Source organism: Hypanus sabinus, chromosome 2, assembly GCF_030144855.1.
Source record: "Hypanus sabinus isolate sHypSab1 chromosome 2, sHypSab1.hap1, whole genome shotgun sequence".
NCBI lineage: Eukaryota > Metazoa > Chordata > Chondrichthyes > Myliobatiformes > Dasyatidae > Hypanus > Hypanus sabinus.
The window spans coordinates 44069053-44092405 of NC_082707.1; the positions used below are offsets into that span (position 1 = coordinate 44069053).

Below are 23353 nucleotides of genomic sequence, written 5' to 3' on the forward strand. Positions count from 1 at the left end.
TCCAGTGAGTACAGGCCCAAAACCATCAAATGCTCTTCGTATGACAAGCCATTCAATCCTGGAATCATTTTAGTGAATCTCCTTTGAATCCTGTTTCAGCACATCCTTTCTAAGATAAGGGGTTCAAACCTGCTCACAACAGGCCTCACTGGTGCTTTATAGATTCAACATTACATCCTGGCTTTCATGTTCTAGTCCTCTTGAAATGAGTGCTAACATCTCATTTGCCTTCATCACCTCAGCCACAACCTGCAAATTAACCTTTAGGGAATCCTGCACAAAGGCTCTCAAATCTCTTTGCACCTCAGTTCTTTGTACTTTCTCTCCATTTATTTAGAAAATAGTCTACCCTTTCATTTCTTCTACCAAAGTGCATGACCATACACTTCCCAGCACTATATTCCATCTGCCGTTTCTTCACCCATTCTCTGAATCTGTCTTAAGCCCTTTTGTAGCCTCTCTACTTCATCAACTCTTCACCTGCCTTCATATCGTCTGCAAACTTTGCAACAAAGCCATGAATTCCATCATCCAATCCAAATCATTGACGTAAAAAGCATTAGTCCCAACACAGTCCCCTGTGAAACACTGCTTGTCACCGGCACCCAGCCAGAAAAGGCACCCTTTATTCCCACTCTTTGCCTCCTGCCAATTAACCATTGCTTTATCCATGCTATAATCTTTCCTGTAATACCATGGGCTTGCAGCTTGTTAAGCAACCTTAAGTGTGGCACCTTGTCAAAGGCTTTCTGAAAACCCCAAGTTCACAGCATCAGCTGATTCTCCTTTGTCTATCCTACTTGTTGTTTGTTTCAAAGAATTCCAACGGATTTGTCAGGCAAGATTTTCCCTTGAGGAAACGATGCTGATTATGGCCTATTTTATCATGTTTCTCCTAGAACCCTGAGACATCATCCTTCTAGATTTAGTGTTGTGCAATGAACCGGATTTGATCAGGGACCTGGAGGTAAAGGAACCATTAGGAGGTAGTGACCATAATATGATATGTTTTAACCTACAACTTGAGAAGGAGAAGGGAAAATCGGATGTGTCAGTATTACAGTTGAACAAAGGGAACTATGGAGTTATGAGGGAGGAGCTGGCCAAAGTTCAATGGAATAATACCCTAGCAGGGAAGACAGTGGAACAACAATGGCAAGTATTTCTGGGAATGATGCAGAAGGTGCAGGATCAGTTCATTCCAAAGAGGAAGAAAGATCCTAAGGGGAGTAAGGGGCGGCCGTGGCTGACGAGGGAAGTAAAGGGCAGTATAAAAATAAAAGAGAAGTATAACAGCAAAGATGAGCGAGAAACCGGAGGACTGGGAAGCTTTTAAAGAGCAACAGAAGATAACAAAAAAGGCAATATGCCAAGAAAAAATGAGGTACGAAGGTAAACTAGCCAAGAATATAAAGGAGGATAGTAAAAGCTTCTTTAGGTATGTGAATAGCAAAAAAAAAGTTATGACCAAAATTGGGCCATTGAAGACAGAAATGGGTGAATTTATTATGGGGAACAAGGAAATGGCAGATGAGTTGAACAGGTACTTTGGATCTGTCTTCACTTGGGAAGACACAAACAATCTCCCAGGAAAGTAAAGGATGAACTGAAGGAAATTTATATTAGGCAAGAAACGGTATTGGATAGACTGTTGAGTCTGAAGGCTGATAAGTCCCCGGGACCTGATGGTCTGCATCCCAGGGTACTTAAAGAGGTGGCTCTAGAAATCGTGGATGCATGGTTAATCATTTTCCAATGTTCTATAGATTCAGGAACAGTTCCTGCTGATTGGAGGGTGGCTAATGTTGTCCCACTTTTCAAGAAAGGAGGGAGAGAGAAAACAGGGAATTATAGCCCGGTTAGCCTGACGTCAGTGGTGGGAAAGGTGCTGGAGTCAATTATAAAAGAGGAAATTACGACACATTTGGATAGCAGTAGAAGGATCAGTCCAAGTCAGCATGGATTTATGAAGGGAAAGTCATGCTTGACTAATCTTCTGGAGTTTTTTGAGGATGTAACTATGAAAATGGACAAGGGAGAGCCAGTGGATGTACTGTACCTGGACTTCCAGAAAGCTTTTGATAAAGTCCCACATGGGAGATTAGTGGGCAAATTAGGGCACATGGTATTGGGGGCAGAGTACTGACATGGATTGAAAATTGGCTGGCTGACAGAAAACAAAGAGTAGTGATTAACAGGTCCCTTTCGGAATGGCAGGCTGTGACCAGTGGGGTACCGCAAGGTTCAGTGCTGGGACTGCAGCTGTTTACGATATACATTAATGATTTAGGTGAAGGGATTAAAAGTAACATTAGCAAATTTGCCGATGACACAAAGCTGGGTGGCAGTGTGAAATGTCAGGAGGATGTTATGAGAATGCAGGGTGACTTGGACAGGTTGGGTGAGTGGGCAAATGTATGGCAGATGCAGTTTAATGTGGATAAATGTGAGGTTATCCATTTTGGTGGCAAGAACAGGAAGGCAGATTACTATCTAAATGGAGTCAAGTTAGTAAAAGGGGAAGTACAACGAGATCTAGGTGTTCTTATACATCAGTCAATGAAAGCAAGGATGCAGGTACAGCAGGCAGTGAAGAAAGCTAATGGCATGCTGGCTTTTATAACAAGAGGAATTGAGTATAGGAGTAAAGAGGTCCTTCTGCAGCTGTACCTGGGGCCCTGGTGAGACCCCACCTGGAGTATTGTGTGCAGTTTTGGTCTCCAAATTTGAGGAAGGACATTCTTGCGATTGAGGGAGTGCAGCGTAGGTTCACAAGGTTAATTCCCGGAATGGTGGGACTGTCATATGTTGAAAGATTGGAGCGACTGGGCTTGTATACACTGGAATTTAGAAGGATGGGGGATCTGATTGAAACGTATAAAATTATTAAGGGATTGGACACACTGGAGGCAGGAAACATGTTCCCGCTGATGGGTGAGTCCAGAACTAGAGGCCACAGTTTAAGAATAAGGGGTAGGTCATTGAGAGCAGAGATACAGAAAAACTTATTTACCTAGAGAGTGGTGGATATGTGGAATGCTCTGCCCCAGAAGGCGGTGGAGGCCAAGTCTCTGGATGCATTCAAGAGTGAGTTAGATAGAGCTCTTATAGGTAGCGGGGTCAAAGGAAATGGGGAAAGGGCAGGAACAGGGTACTGATTGTGTATGATCAGCCATGATCACAGTGAATGGTGGTGCTGGCTAGAAGGGCCGAATGGCCTACTCCTGCACCTACTGTCTATTGTCTATTAATAATCGACTCCACCATCTTCCCAACTACTGAAGTCAGACTAGGTTCCCTTCTTACTTTAGTTGCCTCTCTCCCTTCTTGAATAGTGGAGGGACATTTGCAACTTTCCAGACTTCCAGAACCATTCCAGAATCTACTGATTCTTGAAAGATCATTAATAATGCCTCCGCAATCTTTTCCGCCACCTCTTTCAGAACTCTGGAGTGTACACCAGCTGGTCCAGATGACTTATTTACCTTCAGACCTTTCAGTTTCTCAAGAAGCTTCTCTTTAGTTATGGTACCTATTCACACATTTCACACAGCTGGAACTTCCAGAATACTGGTAATGAAGACTAATGCAAAATATTTATTCAGTTCGTCTGCAATATCATTGCCCCCAATTACTACCTCTCCAGCATCGTTTTCCAACAGTTCGATTTCCACCTTCACCTCTCTTTTACACTTTTTGTATCTGAATGAACTTTTGGTACTCTCTTGAATATTACTGATTATCTTAATTTTGTATTCCATGTTTATTTTCTTAATGAATTTTTTTAGTTGGTATTTGAAAGCTTCCCAATCCCACTTCCCACTAATTTTTGCTTTATTATGTGCCTTCTCTTTGGCTTTTATGTTGGCCATGTTAGCCATGGTTGTGTCATCTTTGCTTTAGAATACTTCTTCCTCTTTGGGATGTATATATCCTTTGCCTTCTGAATTGCTTCCAGAAATTCCAGCCATTGCTGCTTTGCCAGTGTTCTTTTCCAATCAATTCTGGCCAACTCCCCTCTCATGCCTCTGTAATTCCCTCTATTCCACTGTAAAACTGATACATCTGACTCTAGCTTCTCCTTCTCAGATTTCCTGGTGAATTTGATCATATTATGGTCACCAGCCCCTATGGTTCTTTTACCTGAAGCTCTCTAATTAATTCTGGTTCATTGCACAGTACTTAATCCGGAATAGCTGGTCCCCTAGTGGGCTCAACCATGAACTGCTCTAAAAAGCCATCTCATAGACACTCTAGAAATAGCTCATGCTATAATCCAGCACCAACCTGATTTTCCCAGTCTACCTGCATATTGAAGTCCCCCATGACTACTGCAACATTGCCCTTTCAGAATGTATTTTCTATCTCCCAGTGTCATTTGTAGGCCACATCATTACTACTGTTCGGGAGGTTCGTCTACTTCAGTCAGGGTCTCTTTACCCTTGCAGTTCCTTTGCTCTATCCACAATGATTCAACACTTTCTGACCCCTTCTCACTTCCTAATGATTTGATTTCATTTTTTACCAACAGAGCAACACTGCCCCCTCTGCCTTCCTGTCTATCCTTTTGATACAATGAGTATCCTTGGACATTAAGGTCCCAGCTATAATCTTTCAGCCATGATTCAGTGATACCTACAACATCATAGCTGCCAATCTGCAGCTGTGCTGCAAGTTCATCTACCTTATTCCATATACTGCACACATTCAAATACAACACCCTCAGTCCTGTATTTACCCTTTTTGATTTTGTCTGCCTTTTATGTTGCAACTCATCCTGTTGAATGCAATTTTGTCCTATCAACAGCCTCTCCTCACTACACGTTGCTCTGTTGGTAAACCAGCTACCTCATCTTCAGCACTATTATCTGCCTTTCCTTTGATACTTCTTGTATTGAAATATTCGCAGCTCAGGACACTAGTCACACCATGCTCAACCTTCTGATTCCTAACTTTGTCAGAGGTCTGCCTCCACAACCTGTCCACTAACTGTCCTGGCACTCTGGTTCCCATCCTCTGCAACTCTAGTTTAAACCCCACCATGCGGCATTAACAAACCTCCCTGCTGGGGTATTAGACCCCTCCAGTTCAGGGGCAAACCATCCCCTGTACAGGTCCAAACTTCCCTGGAAGACAGCCCAGTGATCCAAATATCTCAGCCCTCCCTACACCAACTCCTTAGCCGCATTTTAAAGTGTATAACCTTCCAAGTTGTGGCTTCACTAGCACGAGGCACAGGTAGCAATCCTGAGATCACAACCGTGGAGGCCCTGCCCTTTAACTTAGCACCTAACTCTCTGAACTCCCTATGCAGAACCTCGTCACTCATCCTACCCATATCATCGACCATGACTGGCTGTTCACCCTTCCTATTTCAGAATGCTTTGGACTTGATCTGAGATATCCCAGACCCTGGTAGCTGGGAGGCAACATCTTGAAATCTTCTTTGAGCCCACAGAACCTCCTGTTCATTCCTCTAACTAACAAATCCCCTATCATCACAGTGTCCCTCCTCTCCCCCTTCCCTTCTGAGTCTCAGAGGCAGACTCTGTGCCAGAGACCCACCCACTGTGACTTTCCTCTGTTAGGTCAATCCCCCTGACAGTATCCAAAGTGATATACCTGTTGTTGAGGAGGATGGCCACAGGGGTACTCTGCACTGGCCTTTCACATTTCTGACTGTCACCCAGTTTCCTGTGTCCTGAACTTTGGGTGTAACTAGTTTTCTATCAGCCTCCCAAATGATCCCTTAGTTCATCTAGTTACAGCTCCTGCTCCTGAACACGGATTGTTAGAAGCTGCAGCTGAATGCGCTTCTCACATTTATAGTCATCAGAACACCACAGGTCTCCCTGCCTTCCCACATCCCACAAGAGGAGCATTTCGCTATCTTGCCTGGCATCCTTACAGTCCCTAGCTGAGCAGATATAAAGTGAAGGAAAAAACTTAAAACTTTTCTTTCCTTTGCTTTCTCTGACTGAAGCCTCTCTTCGATGAAGCCTCAAGATCACGACTCCGATTCTGTCCACTCAGACAATGGAAGCTGCAACAATGGCCGCTGCGCTTGCCCTGCCTTCCTTTCATTTGCTGTCACTAATCAATCCCAAACCCAGCCGACTGGCCATTGGTCAAAGCTCTATTATGCTTTGAATATATATTGAATTGATGTTTGAAGCAATCAGCTAGATTGCTGGTAAACGGCATAGCTTCAGGAGGACTTCGGTTATCCATTACAGAATATTCTAGGCTTCTCTCACCTGGTATTCTCTTGGTGAATCCAGTAAACTTCAGCAGCTTCAAGACACGGCTGGCAGCTTCACGAGAAACATAGAAAACCTACAGCACAGTACAGGCCCTTCGGCCCACAAAGCTGTGCCAAACATGTACTTACCTTGGAAATTACCCAGGGTTACCCGTAACCCTCTACTTTTCTGAGCTCCGTGTACCTATCCAAGAGTCTCTTAAAAGACTGTGTTGGAACCAGTGTCTCTTTCTCAGTTGCTCACGATATTCAGTTATGCTTTGTATTTAGACCTCACGCTAACTTCTGTCACCATGTTATGTTCATTCTTTTACAAGGCAAACTTGCGCGGGTAAAAGAGCTAGGACTATTTTATTTACAGATTTACAGAATGGCTTCAGTTTGACCACATTTTACTCACGACCTTCAGCCTGCCAAGAGTGAGTGAGAGAGAGAGAGAGAGTGTGTGTGTGTGTGTGTCCCTTTCACCAAAGTCACTGCCCGCATTGCACACTGGGAACTGAATTGTTTTATTACATACACTACGTCCACACATAACCCACATCTAGCAGGGGTCCCAGCAAAAGTTTAGTTGAAACGTGGTCATATTACAGGGGGGTGGATCTCATATACAATATAAGCTGAGGGAGAGCATGTGGGTAGATAGGAGAGCAGCTCGAGACAACAGAGTCAAGAACTGTGATCCTGCTGGGGATGGTTTAGTGGCAAGTGACAGCTGTATCAAACAGAAGAGCCTGTAGAGAGGATGGCTTTGGTCATCAGATCAAGGATGTTCATGACTTCTTTAACTTGCCGGCAGGTGGATTATGAGGGGCATTGGGGTTTAGGAACATGGTAATGAAGAAATCACGCAATATCTTAGCCCGAAACATTGCCTGTTCATTTCCACGGATGCTACCTGACCTGCTGAGTTCCTCCAGCGTTTTTTGTGCGTGTTGTAATATCTTATTTCTCCTGGATAAACCATAAGTATTGTCTGGCTTTGTAATAAGAGATTGAGGTCCACTATTTTTTGATGTGGCCTCATCAGTTCTTGTGGAATGTTCAACCAATTATGTATTCTTCAGAAGTAAGGGAGGCATTTGACGGTTCCACATGGTAGGCTTATTCAGAAGGTCAGAAGGCATGGGATCCAGGGAAGTTTGGCCAGGTGGATTCAGAATTGGCTTGCCTGCAGAAAGCAGAGGGTTGTGGTGGAGGGAGTACATTCAGATTGGAGGGTTGTGACTAGTGGTGTCCCACAAGGATCGGTTCTGGGACCTCTACTTTTCGTGATTTTTATTAATGACCCAGATGTGGGGGTAGAAGGGTGGGTTGGCAAGTTTGCAGGTGACACAAATGTTGGTGGTATTGTGGATAGTGTAGAGGATTGTCGAAGATTGCGGAGAGACATTGATAGGATGCAGAAGTGGGCTGAGAAGTGACAGATGGAGTTCAACCCGGAGAAGTGTGAGGTGGTACACTTTGGAAGAACAAACTCCAAGGCAGAGTACAAAGTAAATGGCAGGATACTTGGTAGTGTGGAGGAGCAGAGGGATCTGGGGGTACATGTCCATAGATCCCTGAAAGTTGCCTCACAGGTAAATAGGGTAGTTAAGAAAGCTTATGGGGTGTTAACTTTCATAAGTCGAGGGATAGAGTTTATGAGGTAATGATGCAGCTCTATAAAACTCTGGTTAGGCCACACTTGGAGTACTATGTCCAGTTCTGGTTGCCTCACTATAGGAAGGATGTGGAAGCACTGGAAAGAGTACAGAGGAGATTTACTAGGATGCTGCCTGGTTTAGAGAGTATGGATTATGATCAGAGATTAAGGGAGCTAGGGGTTTACTCTTTGAACAGAAGGAGGATGAGAGGAGACATGATAGAGGTATAAAAGATATTAAGAGGAATAGATAGAGTGGACAGCCAGCGCCTCTTTCCCAGGGCACCACTGCTCAGTACAAAAGGACATGGATTTAAGGTAACGGGTGAAAAGTTCAAAGGGGATATCAGAGAGTGGTTGGTGCATGGAATGCACTGCCTGAGTCTGTGGTGGAGGCAGATACACTAGTGAAATTTAAGAGATTACTAGACAGGTATATGGAGGAATTTAAGGTGGGGGGGGGATATATGGGAGGCAGGGTTTAAGGGTTGGCACAACATTGTGGGCCGAAGGGCCTGTACTGTGCTGTACTATTCTGTGTTCTACAAAAGTCCTATTGGGAATGTCATGCAGTGGGGGAGCAGTGTAAGGGTATTAGTTTGGTAGGCAAGAGTGAAGCATGCCAGATCTCCACTTGGCTCTTTTTGCTTTCGTTGAAACTGTCTCAGTTATCTTAGACTTTTCTCCTTCACTATTGAACTGGAACAATTTTTCATTACATGCCTAAAATTTCAATACATTTAAATCTGAAAGTCAGTATCTGCGTTCTATATTAACTTATGAAAATGAGAAGTAATTCTGAACTTTGGTGCTTTACACGTTGAGGATCAAAAGCAGAGATTATAAATGTCATTTATTGTGGCCTTTAAACAGTGACAGATGAGTGATACTATCAAAGTGTTGCTTTGATACTTTTCACCAAACTTCTGAACATGAATCAGATAATGCAGACAACGCTCAGACAGATGAATAAAATAAAATTATAGACATGGAACTCTCAGAAGGAAGTTTAAGTTACAAACTAAAGTTTAATCTAGAAATTCTCTCATGTATAAAGTTATTTGTGTACCTTTTTTGGAAAAACAACTTACATGAAAACTTTTCAGAAAAGATCACATACTGGATAATTGTCCCTGTCTACTTTCTGTCTCCACCAATCATTCCCCTCACTGCACTCTCCTATGAAATCACAGGGGGTGCCATGTCCTCCTGTCTCTTCTCTTCCCGTCATCCATCGACCTAAGCAGTCCTTCAAAGTGATGCAGCAATTCACTTGCTCTTCTTGCAAGCATACTACACACTTGTTGTTCACAGTGTGTTCTCTAAATTTGTAAATTCAAATGCAGAGTGGATAATCGCTTTGGAGGCCACCTGGGTTCAGTCCACAGACACTCAAGCTCTCGTTTGCTTGCAATTTCAATTTTCAATCCCATTTCATTGCTGATTTATCTCTCCATGGTTCCTTGCATGATAATAGGAAGGCTGCAGATAGGATAAGCTAATGAAGAGCTAGACCAGTGATTCTCAACAGGGGTGGTACCGCGCCCTCCCCCCCCCCCCGCGCGCGTTTACACGCCCTAAGGGTGTGTCAGGGAGCATTTAAGATTCTTGGGGGATGGTAAGCAGTACCCTAACTTGAGGCACGAGACCTGACTGACTGTTAGTAGAGCAGGCTCTTCCAATCACTGCAACACCACAAGAATCACAGCTCTGCAGGCGTCACAATGTCTGAAAGTAGGCAGTCTCATTCAACCTTACCAACCAGACATTATTGGGAATGCATATATTAGCAACCAAGGTGGCCAACAGTTCCCCTTGATTTGCAGCACAGAACGAGTTCATGCAATTTAACAATTGGTAAGTGAAGTACACCCTCTCAACTTTCTCCACAGATCTACAGAAAACAGGTCACTCAAAGATACAGTGCTGGCAAAAAACAGTGATAGCAAAGTGTGGAAAATCTCATACAATTGGTGAAAGATCAATAATGCCTGCTGTATCAGAAGTGCTCACCACTGTTCTCGATATGGACATCAGTATTTTATAATTAATTTCTCTGTAGCTTGTCGTATTGATGAAATGAGTGAAGACATTGACACAGAGAGCTACAAAAAACAGAATTTGGGATACAACTGGATGAGTCAATTGTGTGAGACAATGAGGCATTGCTAATGGTATATGTACAGTTTTTCAACAATGGAAAAAGTTAGGAAGAGATTCTCTTTCGTAAAAAAATTTAAAACAACTATCAACGGAGAATCAATCTACAGCGAACTCAAAATATATACTGAGGATACAAGTATACCAATTAGGAACATGATTTCTTGTGCAACAGATGGAGCACCATATATGACAGGTTGCCACGCTGATTTAATGGCATTCATGAACAAAGAAAAACCAAGTCTGTTTTCAATCCATTGTGTAATTCATCATCAACATCTCGCGGCTAAAAATCTCAGCCAGTGACGTTTTTCAAGCAAGACTCTTGTAATATCTGTTATCAACAAAATTAAAACTCATCCATTAAATAGCAGAATATTTCACCAGTTATGCCAAGGTAACGATGAAGAGTTTGAATGCTTGCTTCTTCACGCTGAAATGCTTTGGCTGTCAAAGGGCTGTTGCTTAAAGCATTTCTTTGATCTCTTTGATCTTTGTGGTTGAATTTTTGTTCAAAGTTGACACGGGCTTGGTAAACAAGATGGAACTTCTATGTGGAGATGTGGCATACCTAGCTGATCTGTATGACATAATGAACAAATATGAAACTGCAGGGTGACAATATCAATTTAATCTAGGCAAAAAGTGCAGTGTCCACTTTCATCAGAAAATTGGAAATATATAAGCAAAATACTGGGAGAAGAATGTTCTCGCAATTTCCCTGCATGGAAAGTATTGCACTCTCTTTCACAGATGGTGATTTGCAAGAGTACTGCTTCTGCCCGCAGTCACTAAAGAAGGATTTTCATAATCGATTCAAGGATTTGAATGATCTAGAAATTCTGGACTGGGTAATTAAACCATTTCTTTGCAAGGTGGAAGAAAAGAAAGAGAGATTGCAAGAAGAATTAATCAAAATTCAGAACGATGAAGAAGCAAAAACACTTTTCAATATTGTTGGCTTTTGTGATATGTGGCCATGCTGTCACATGAAGTTTCTGGTCTGTGGAGAAGAGCCAAACTGCTCTTCTTTGCATTTCCATCCTCCTACCTTGTTGAAATGAGGCTTCAGTACAGTGAACCACATACTCACAATGAACAGAAACCGCATGGACATTGTTATACTGGGGACTTAAGACTTTTGAACTTGAACCAGGTATTTCAACTCTCGCTAAAAACCATCAAGCTCAAGGAACACATTGATATTGAAGCTGCTGTCCAGTGCACAGGTACTGTGTAAGCTAGGTCTAAAGTCAAACAAAATATTTAAAGCAGAATAATTTTTCTCATGTTAGCATATGGTGGACATGTTTTTGCACTATGGGGGCACTGCAAAGAATATTGTTACTAAGAGAGGCATTGGCAAGTTTGAAGGGACATTGGAAAGTATGAAAGAGCTTAAAAAGGTTGGGAAATACTTAACTATATCAAGTTGGCTGCAACTTTGAATTTTACGCTTTGAGTTAATTCTCCCTTTCTACCTGTATCAAAACTGGCTATTTCCACTGCATTTCATCAAGTTATGATATTGTCTCAGTTTTGCTCACTCCATTAACACAGCCTGAGCCACTAGACCCTACTGCACTTCATCAACCAGATGAACCCTGACTTCACATTCTCTATAACTTAAAATTAACTTGTCTTTCCCAAATTTGTTGAAGTGTCTCCAGCCTGAAACACTGTGTTCCTCTCCACAGATGCTGTTTAACCCACTGATTGGTTCCAGCATTTTACAATTTTATTCTTTGTAAATGCAAATTGTTGTTGCTTTTCTCCCATTGAGGAATGAGTTGCAGTTCAGAGAGCAATTGTAATGCATCTTCTTCCAGACTGTTGAAACTTCTGACTGGGTAACTTTTTTTTTGGTTTTGTTTCACTAATCTGTTTACACAGTAGTTTTACATGATATCAGTTGTATTTCAGGTGTGGCGGAACAGTTTGAAATTGCAGAGGCTAAACTGAAAGCATGGTCGTCTGTCGATGGTGATGAGTCAAATGATGATTCGTATGATGAAGATTTTGTACCAACTACTGACAGCACACAAACAGCTGGTAATGGTGACCTTTACAAGCATTTCTGTGGTATTTATAATTAGTCTGCAACTATAGAACTGCGGGAGTGTTGCTATAGAAATTATTATTTATAAGCTATCCTGTTTTTTTTTGTTAATTATCTTTGTGCATATTTCCTTTAGCTCACTCCAGTGTAAAAATGGTAAAAAGTATGAACAAATAGTGTTGTTATAAGATCCGGGAAATTATAGGCCAGTAAGTTTGATGTCGGTAATAGGTAAATTATTGGAAGGAGTACTAAGAGATAGGATCTACAAGTATTTAGATAGACAGGGACTTATTAAGGAGAGTCAACATGGCTTTGTGCGTGGTAGCTCATGTTTAACAAATCTATTAGAGTTTTTCGAGGAGGTTGTAAGGAAAGTGGATGAAGAGAAGGCAGTGGATGTTGTCTACATGGACTTCAGTAAGGCCTTTGACAAGGTCCCGCATGGGAGGTTAGTTAGGAAGATTCAGTCACTAGGTATACATGGTGAGTTAGTAAATTGGATTAGACATTGGCTCAATGGGAGAAGCCAGAGAGTGGTAGCGGAGGATTGCTTCGAGTGGAAGTTTGTGACTAGTGGCGTGCCACAGGGATCAGTGCTGGGTCTGTTGTTATTTGTCATCTATATCAATGGTCTGGATGATAATGTGGTAAATTGGATCAGTAAATTTGCTGATGATACAAAGATTGGAGGTGTAGTGGACAGTGAGGAAGGTTTTCAAAGCTTGCAGAGGGACCTGGACCAGCTGGAAAAATGGGCTGAACTATGGCAGATGGAGTTTAATACAGACATGTGTGAGGTATTTCACGTTGAAAGAAGAAACCAAGGTAGAACATACAAGGTAAATGGTAGGACACTGAGGAGTGCAGTAGAACAGAGGGATCCAGGAATACAGATACAAAATTCCCTAAAAGTGGTGTCACAGGTAGATAGGATAGTAAAGAGAACTTTTGGTACATTGGCCTTTATAAATCAAAGTATTGAGTATGAGAGTTGGAATGTTAATGGTGAGGTTGTATAAGGCATTGGTGAGGCTGAATTTGGAGTATTGTGTGCAATTTTGGTCACCAGATTAGAGGAAGGATATTAATAAGGTTGAAAGAGTGTAGAGAAGGTTTACAAGGATGTTGCCGGGACTTGAGTAACTGAGTTACAGAGAAAGGTTGAATAGGTTAGGACTTTATTCCCTGGACTGTAGAAGAATGAGGGGAAACTTGATAGAGGTGTATAAAATTATGATGGGTATAGCTAGAGTGAATGCAAGCAGGCTTTCTCCAATGAGGCTAGGGGAGAAAAAAACTTGAGGATATGGGTTAAAGTGAAAAGTTTAAAGGGAACATTAGGAGGGGGGGCTTCTTCACACAGAGAGTGATGGGAGTGCGGAATGAGCTGCCAGATGAAGTGGTAAATGCAGGCCCACTTTTAACATTTAAGAAAAGCTTGGACAGGTACATGGATGGGAGGTGTATGGAGGGATATGGGCCAGGTGCAGGTCAGTGGGACTAGGCAGAAAAATGGTTCGGCACAGCCAAGAAGGGCCAAAAGGCCTGTTTCTGTGCTGTAATGTTCTATGGTTCTATGTCAAAAGTTTATAGGTAACAATAAACTCAAGAGATTCTTCAGATACTGGAAGTCCAGAATAAAATGCCGGAGGAACTCAATAGGTCAGGCATAATCTATGGAGAAGAATAAACAGTTGATATTTTGTGACCCTTCATCAGTGTTATAAGTAATAATGTTACTTAAGACTTGAATTTTGTGCTCCTTCTTTCTCTGTCTTTCCCACTAGATTTTTTTTATTTCTGAAATTCTGAAAGGAATGTTACTAGTCCTTGCACATTTGCTAACCTTACACCACATCATCACTTTTTAAATATTTTATCAATAATTTACTTTATCGCCTCCTTCTGATGTTTTCTCTCTGGCCCATGATCTCTTGGCTGGTTATCACTCCATTATTCATGTGCGATCCTTGCCTATGGCTGTTATGCAGTCTTAAATTGGCAGAATTGATAACCAGAGCCATTCTTTCACTTGTCTGACCTGCACTTATAGGCATCTCTTAGTTTCCAATATAAGGAGTGGACACTGCCCAGCTTTTTCATCTTTAGATCTTGGAATTCGAGATCAGTGGAAGAGCAATGATGTTGTGGGATGAGCATCTGATTGCTCTGTTTCTGCCATCAGAAGCACTCGGAAATCACTGCCATGGCAATGCAGGTTGCCAGAATCTAACAGATGTCCCTGACATATGGTGTTGTTATGGACAATTCAAATGCATTTGAAAATTTAAGTGCCAACATTAATACTTCTGGAAGTACTTTCTTTGGTTTATCACTATCAGGTGCTTCCACATGATGCACTTTTGCAGCTACTTAATGGTTGCATTCAATACAATTTAGTGGCTAATCTTTCAGCAGAATGACTTCAAGCTATTGAAAAGCAAAACCTGCAGAGGCTTGAGATCTGAAATAATCGCAGAAAATGCTGGGAAAGCTCAAACAGTGAGGCAGATTTCTATCTTTCATGACGAAGACTCTCCGTTAACACATTGAAGGTGATTTTGTTTTGCTAGTCTTGTTAACTTTACTTCCTTGGAATTTCATGTACCTTCACCTCTAGGATGAGCAAGATATTTGCAGCCTCAGTGTTTCTACCTCTTATTATTGAGAAAAGGTTTTCGGGAGCTAGTGGATCATCAGAAGGATATCCCCATGGTTAATATGTTTCCAGAAGAAAAACACATCAGTGCTGCTTTCTTGGGGAATTCACACCAACATGTTGAACAGCTGGCATCTTCCAAGAAAGTGACTATGCTTGAACTCCTCCTTGAATTTCAAAAGATGGCTGCTGTTAAAACAACCACACAAGAGCCAGAAACGTTGCAGGTAGATTGGAAAAATCTGGTTGGTGCTGGATTCTGAGAGGAGGATATTTCTAGAATGCCTACGAGATGGCTTTTCAGAGCAGTTCATGATTGAGCCCACTAGGAGATTAGCTGACGGGTGTTGTGCAATGAACCAGAATTGATTAGAGCGTTTAATCCTAATAGCACTGTTGGTGTACCTACACCTCAGGGATTGTAGCAGTTCAAGAAGGCAGCTGATCACTACCTTCTCAAGGGCAACTAGGGGTGGGCAATAAATGCTGGCTTAGCTGGTGACACCCACGTCCCATAAATGAATTTAAAAAATGTAAAAGAGCCCTTAAGGATAAGTGATCATAATATGATCGAATTCATCCAGAAATTTGAGAAGGAAAAGCTAAAGTCTGATGTATCAGTATTTCAGTGGAGTAAGGGGAATTACAGAAGCATGAGAGAGGAGTTGGCCTGAATTAATTGGAAAAGAACACTGGCAGGGATGATAGCAGAGCAGCAATGGCTGGAATTACTGGAAGCAATTTGAAAGGCGCAGGATATATACATCCCAAAGAGGAAGAAGTATTCTGAAGGCAAGATGACACAGCCATGGCTAACAAGAGGAGTCAAAACCAAAATAAAAGCCAAAGAGGGGGCATATTACAGAGCAAAATTTAGTAGGAAGATAGAGGATTGGGAAGCTTTTAAAAACCAACAGAAGACAACTAAAAAAGTTATTAAGAAGGTAAAGATTGAATATGAAAGTAAAAGAGACAATAATATTATAGAGGATACCAAAAGTTTCTCCAGATAGATAAAGTATAAAAGAGAGATGAGAGTGGATATCAGACTACTGGAAAATGATGCGTGAGAGTATTGTGAGCAGTTTTGGGCTCCTTAGAAATGATGAGCTGAAACTGGAGAGGGTTCAAAGGAAGTTCAGGAAAATGATTCCAGGATTGAATGGCCTGTTATATGAAGAGTGTTTGATGGCTCTGGGCCTGGTATTCACTGGAATTCAGAAGAATGGTTGGTGACCTCATTGAAACCTATCGAATGGTGAAAGGCCTTGATACTGTAGATGAGGAGAGGATGTTTCCTATGTTGGGACCGTCTAAGACAGAGGACACAGTCTCAGAATAGAGGGGTGTCATTTTAGAATGGAGATGAGGAGTTTCTTTAGCCAGAGGGTAATGAATCTGTGGAAATCTTTGCCACAGGCAGTTGTGGAGGCCAAGTCTTTATGAATATTTAAGGCAGAGGTTGCTAGATTCTTGATTGGTCAGGGCATGAAGGGACAAGATGAGAAGACCAAAGATTGGGACTGACAGGAAAACTGGATCAGCCATGATCAATGGTAGAGAAGACTTGAAGGGCTGAATGGCCTAATTCTGATCCTATATCTTATGGTCCTATTGCAGAAAGCAGCAATGGTGTTCAAAAACAATGGTTCCATTACCTGCAGTAGTTAGGGGTGAATTGCACCATACACAGGCGCAGAGACCTTTTCAGTGGGACACTGCATACTCCATAACCTGCCATCTGAAGGCAGAGAAAGAATGACAAAGAGATCAAATGCTTAAAGTGGCAGGCGCAGGAAGCAGAAGTTGGCAGCTGGAAGGACATCCCAACTCAGTAGCCTAGGTTCCATTACCAGCAGAGTAGAGGGAATGAAGCATTGTTTGCCTGGGATACGAGAGGCTTCTTGATAGAGAAAATGCTTCCGGCAAGGAGTCTGCAAAATCATGATGCCCAAAGTGAACCAAATGATTCTATCGGTCTGTCCATTTGATTATAAATTGTCACACCTAACGACTGTGTATTCTTGTCTCCAGGCTCTACTCAGCACAGCCTTCAGAGATCCCCTGGCATTCAGGCCCTCCTGGGTGTTTACACAGGACAATAGTTTTTTTTCAAAACTGCTGCTTCCTCAGAATATTGTTTTGTTTTGCTAGATCGCTTGAAGCTGAACACCAATATAATTTCAGACTCCTTGTATCATGTAGGAATTTGGAGAAACAAGAAATTAACTTTGTTTGACTATAATGCATTTAATTGCATAATGGTGCTGACACTTTGCAGAAGTTCAACTAAGCTAAGAATGCTTTGTTGATGATTTTCATTCATACTCAGTGTCTGAGGCTTCTCACTTATGTGTCCAAAAGTAATCAGACAGCATTGATGGATTCCAGTTGCCCTGATACTGTTCTTTCAGCAATGTCCTGGTGAAACCTTTCACCATCCTTATCACTGACAGCAGCAAGATTTGCAGGGAAGAATTCTAAATGGGAATGTAGAAAATGAATCTTTAGTGACATGTCGCACTTCATGGTTTTGTGTGATTGAAACATATTGTCAACCAGCTGCATATTGTTTGGTTTCAAGAAAACTTTCAACAACATCCTTGAATACCTTCCATACAATTTTCTCCAGTCCCAGTAGATATTCTTTGAATGGCTTGTTGTTGATGACCTCTTTGAATTCTGGACTAACAAAAATGCCTTCCTTCAACTTGGAATCAGTTATTCTGACTTGAGTTATGAATTGAAATGATAAATATAGGTGATTTCAAAAAAGTGGTGTGTGACAGGAAATTTTTCTGGCAATTTTCATGATTAGCAGCCAAAATTCCATAAGATAGACTCAAGAGTATACAGGAAGCAAAAGCTTTGCTGTCCAATGTTATCTTTCTGGTGGGAATGACAACATCTGGGGCCATTACTCCTCCTTACAGTTACCATGGGGAGTGGCTGCTGGCATCAAGAAGGAGGCACTGGAGCCTTAGGCCTCACTCCACCAGGCTCAGGAACTGTTGTTACCCTTCAAACATCAGACTCCTGAACCAGCATGCATAACTTTACTCACCTCAACACTGATCTGATTCTACAACCAATGGACTCACTTTCAAGGGCTCTTCAACTTGTTCTCATTATTATTTATTAATTTATTATTTTATTTATTATTAATTCTATTTTGTAGTTGATGGTTTATTTTCTTTTGCACGTTGGTAGTGTGTCAATCTTTGCATGCATTTTTTCATTGGTTCTATTGTATTTCTTTGTTCTACTGTGAATGTCAGCAAGCAAATGAAAACTGGGTAGTGTATGGTGACATATAAATACATAGATAATAAATTTACTTTGAACTTGAAAGACTGAAACTCTGCCAAAATGAGTGCTTAATAAATTGCCAGAACCGTGCTCAAATGAGTGATCATACGGGGAATGGCACTACTCTCACTGTAGAGTAATTTTACACCCTGATGCCGGATATAAACCACCATAATGCCATTTCAGATGTCCTTTTGGCCAGCTTTGTGATTTAAGTGGTGGAGATGAATGGGTATAAGCACAAATTTATGCAGAAATTTATTTGGCCCCGTCTTCCATTTCTAGCTGGAGGGCTGTGGGAAGAGAAGCTTTAATAGGAGTGGCTATAAATCCTATTCAGTACTTTGTTTTTTGTTTTGGATGCTTTAAATGAAAGTATGGTGTATCTTATTTAGATTTTACATGAATGCAATGAATCTTAATCTGCTGTTAAGAATAATTACCAATAATCAGTAAATGTGCCACTATTCATGAGATACCATGTTTTTATTTCAGATCAAGCAGGACAGCACCCACAAGTGAGTTATTCAAGAGACAGGCTGCACAGTCACTTGTGCCAACTTACAGTGCGGCAGACATCATGTGAACAGGAAAGTGAGTCCTCCCAGACTGTCTCCCCAGAGACCCTTTGTTCAAGTCTGTGCAGTCTGGAGGACCATCCTTTGCTCAAAATGGAGCTGGGGACCCCGACCGAATTAGCTGCAAAACTGTTTGGCCAGATCGGTGCAATGCCCGGTCATCAGGATGTGATTTCTCAGCTGCACCCAAACGGAAACACTGAATGTGCCTTTAGGAACCTTATCTGCGAGGACTCCTCTTATTCTGTGTCTTATGCTGAATCTTGTTTTACTCCAGAAGAAGACGATATGTCATGCCAAGACTACAAAAGCATTTGTAAGAAGGAGGATGGGGAATACAAAGGGCGGAGGAAGGTATCAGACGTTGCTTCCTCAGGTGTAGTATCTCTGGATGAGGATGATGCTGAAGATCAATAAACCCTTGTGACCCTGGCATGCATTTCTTTCTTTGATACTGGTCTTTAGGCGTCCACACAATCGCTCTGTATTTTGTAAAAGACTACCCCTTCGCACAAATAATTGCCTGAGGTTTGGTGCAAAAGTCCAAGCACTTCACAGGTTTGCATGCTATGAGGTGCTGAAAGGAACTGTTTGCTGAAATGTTCTTAGCACGGTATGTAGCTCAAGCTTTGAGAACTTTTCATACTGGATCTTTAAATTACATGCTACGTTACTTTTTCTTGCTGGAAAGCACTCTGCAGTCTCAACGGCATGGCTACGTCTTGTGTTAAAATGGCCAAATTATAATCTTCATACAAGATTAAACAGCTGCTGGAATGTTCTTAAAAACAGACATGCAATGTCTTTTTAAAAATATTTCACCTGAGAGGTATTTGCTTTTAACCTACTAGTTTTCTACCATTCAACATACTATAATCTGACAAATAATTAATTTTCAATGGTCTAATGAAACACATTAAAGTGTCTAAATCTTTTAAATTCCCACAGTTGAATCCTCTAATTTTGGATAAAATAGTTTCCACTGATGCAGTAAAGGAAAAGTGCATTATGGTTCAAATTTTATATTTTTGTATTTGTGTCTGCATCTTGTGAGGTATTGCTGTAAATTAGATTGCACGGGGCTTCAGTGCTGTTGCTGTAGGATATTTCTTTGTTATCACTGTGTGATATCGTCTACAAACAAAAATACTGTGGTATTACTGACTTTCATAATCATGCTGTTTAAATTGCAAGTGTTTCAACAAACATCTGCATAAAACTAATACAGAAACCCTCCCACTCCAATAAAAGCCACCTCACAGCCTGAAATACTGATCGGTGAGACTCGCAATCACTTTCTGTAAAATTCAGAAAAGTTCACCAGTAAATTCTCTCTCGACATGACTTGCTGTGAAAACTCTAAACAATGAAACATGGTGCAGTTTTTTCTTTACCACTCCATTCAGAACGGTCCACTATTACAGTATCCAGGGCTCTCATTTTCAGATCACATACTTGCATGTAAGGAAGACTTTAGTTGATGACAGTCCTCTGCCTGTAGCTTTTTTTGTGTTGTTGATGCTCCCTTGGCATGATAATGGATTGGCTATGGAAAGAAAACTCCCCATGCAATGTTTCTTCTTGCTTATGGCTGTTTTCCTGCAATTTGCTTCAGTCATGGCTTTGCTAGACCTCATAAGCAAAAGTTCTATTATTTGACTGGGTCTAGCATTTTATTTGGATATGTTTGTAGATACTCTAATTTTCACAAGAAACATCATCTGCTTCGATTATGTACTAAAACATTTCCAATACTTCATGCGCTCTCTGAATATACTCTATCTTCTCCAGAATACTGAAATAACATGGTTAGTTTCTGTTCTTGCTTGAAAAACGTTTTAAGAGAAGCGTATGGTACCATTTGGGAAAAACATAAAAACTGAGCAACATTAAAAGATCAGTCTCTACAATTAGAAAAACTGTTAATCAATCACTTTTCAGTCATGGACATTTAATGATATTGCCTGTTTGTTTTGGATGTGTATGAGTCTGCAACTAAGGATATGCTAGTCCTTGTTAAAGTCATTGGATTTAGCACAGGGCACTTCTGCTTTGTGCATCTAAGAAACCTTGCTGAATAAACCACTTCAAATGATTTTTCACGCTGATTAGCATAGGATGCAGACCTCTCCAATTACAAGCTTTGCCAAAATATTTTCATCTCTCTAAAGGTTTTAAAAATTCCCAGTTTAATGGAAGATGCCACTGTGAATGTTCTGATGAAATCTATTTGCACTCATTTATTTTGTAAAATTGTACATGTATGATGCAGTACTGTTCTTTAGGAAATAATGTCTTCTTTTGTCTATCATTTTCTTTGTTATAGCAACAATTAAGAATTCCAAATAAACTATCGGTGAAGTTCCTTTGTTTGCTTCAAACAGCTTGTGGACTTTTCTTCTTGGACCTTGCAGTAGATTCATATTCTCCAATCTTCTGTCAATGTCATAGACTGTAGAAATTGCCATTACAGTTTTTGCACAAATAAATATATCGCATTGAAAATGGTAAATTCCTTAACGATAGGGTTCCATGGTCCGTATTCTGATGAAAAAGAGATTAAACCAGAGACAGACAGACAGACGTACTTTATTGATCCCGAGGGGAAATTAGGTTTCGTTACAGCCGCACCAACCAAGAATAGTGTAGAAATATAGCAATATAAAACCATAAATAATTAAATAATAATATGTTAATCATGCCAAGTCGGAATAAGTCCAGGACCAGCCTATTGGCTCAGGGTGTCTGACACTCCGAGGGAGGAGTTGTAAAGTTTGATGGCCACAGGCAGGAATGACTTCCTATGACGCTCAGTGTTACATCTCGGTGAGTCTCTGGCTGAACGTACTCCTGTGCCTAGACTCCAGAGCTTCCAATACTGGGCATGCTCAGTGCAGATACCAGCAAAAGTTGCATTAGTTCAAAGTCTGTAAAGGCTGGGATGGTCACGTGTGGTTAAAGTAGAAGCTGAATTGATATAAAGAAATTTACTATAGATAACTCTACAATATTATGGATTTTAATATAGGTTATTGCAATTCACAAAGTTTTGTGTGTTTATTTTTAATCAGAGTTTGTTGCACAGTTAATTATTCTTGTATCATTAAAACTCATGGACCTTCTACAAGAAGGCAGGACATCTTTGGGTTATTTCACAACAGAAGTCAAAACCAACATCAAAGGCAAAATGAGGGCGTACAATAGAGCAAAAATTAGATGGAAGATAGAAGATTGGGAAGTTTTTAAAAACTAACAGAAAGCAACTAATAACATCACAAAGCAGGAAAAGATGGAATACAAAGGTAAGCTAGCCAATAATATCAAAAAGGATACTAAAAATTCCTACAGATGTATAAAGTATAAAAGAGAAGCAAGGCAGTTATTGGACCACTAGAAAATGATGCTGGAGAAGTAGTAATAGGGGTCAAGGAAATGGCAGATGAACTGAGTAAATATTTTGCATCAGTCTTCACTGTGGAAGATGCTAACAGTATTCCAGAAGTGTGAGAGTGTCAGGGGTCTGAAATGTGTCAAGGTGCATTACTAGCGAGAAGGTGCTTGGGAAACTGAAAGGTCTGAAGGTAGATAAGTCATCTGGAACAGATGGTGTACACCCCAGGGTTCTGAAAAGATGGCTGAAGAGATTGTGGAGGCATTTGTAATGATCTTTCAAGAATCAATGGATTCTGGTATGGTCCAGAGGACTGGAAAATTGCAAATTTCACTCCACTTAAAGAAGGGAGAGAGGCAAAAGAAAGTAAATTACAGGCTGGTTAGTCTGACCTCAGTGGTTGGGAAGATGTTGGAGTCGATTGTTAAGGATGTGGTTTCAGTGTAGTTGGAGGCACATGATAAAATAGGCCAAAGTCAACATGGTTTCCTCAAGGGAAAATCTTGCTTGAGAAATTATTGGAATTCTTTGAAGAAATAACAAGGATGATAGACAAAGGAGAATCTGTGGATGTTGTGCACCTGGATTTCAAGGTGGCCTTTGACACACTTGAAGCTGTTTAACAAATTAAGAGCCTGATGGTAATATTGGAAAGGTTCTAGCATGGATAGAGCATTGTGTGATTGGCAGCAGGCAAAGGGAGAATTCTCTGTTTGGCTGCTGGTGACTGGTGGCGTTCCACAGTGGTCTAATTGGAACTGCTTCTTTGTATGTTATTTGTCAATGATTTGGATGACAAAATTGATGGCTTTGTGGCCAAGTTTGTAGGCAACATGAAGGTTGGTGGAGAGAGGCTGCAGAAGTACTTTGATTGATTAGGACAATGGGCAAAGGAAGTGGCAGATGGAATACAGTGTCGGGAAGTGTATGGTCATGCATTTTGGTAGGAGAAATGAAAGCGTAGACTATTTTCTAAATGGACAGAAAATTCAAAAATCAGAGGTGCAAAGGGACTTTTTCAGTGCAGCATTCCCTAAAGGTTAACTTACAGGTTGAGTCTTTGATGAGGAAGGCAAATGCAACATTGGCATTCATATCTGGGGACTAGAATATAAAAGCAAGGATGTAATGTTAAGGATTTATAAGGCAATGGTAAGGCCTCACTTGGAATATTGTGAGCAGTTTTGGTCCCCTTATCTAAGAAAGGATGTGCTGACATTGAAGAGGATTCAAAGGAGTTAACGAGAATGCTTCTGGAATTGAAGGGCTTGTCATATGAGGTGCAAT

General features: G+C 41.0%; 1 protein-coding gene across 2 annotated transcripts in view; it reads left to right on the forward strand.

Moving 5' to 3' along the window:
• Positions 1–21004, forward strand: part of LOC132404634 (protein FAM131A-like) — an 80387-nt gene extending 59383 nt beyond the window's left edge. For both annotated transcript variants that reach the window (XM_059988946.1, XM_059988943.1), the window contains exons 5-6: positions 11991–12119; positions 18593–21004. In XM_059988946.1, the coding sequence (XP_059844929.1) occupies positions 11991–12119; positions 18593–19092 (629 nt within the window). In that variant the 3' untranslated portion in view covers positions 19093–21004. The remainder of the gene's footprint in view (positions 1–11990; positions 12120–18592) is intronic.
• The last annotated feature ends 2349 nt before the right edge of the window (positions 21005–23353 follow it).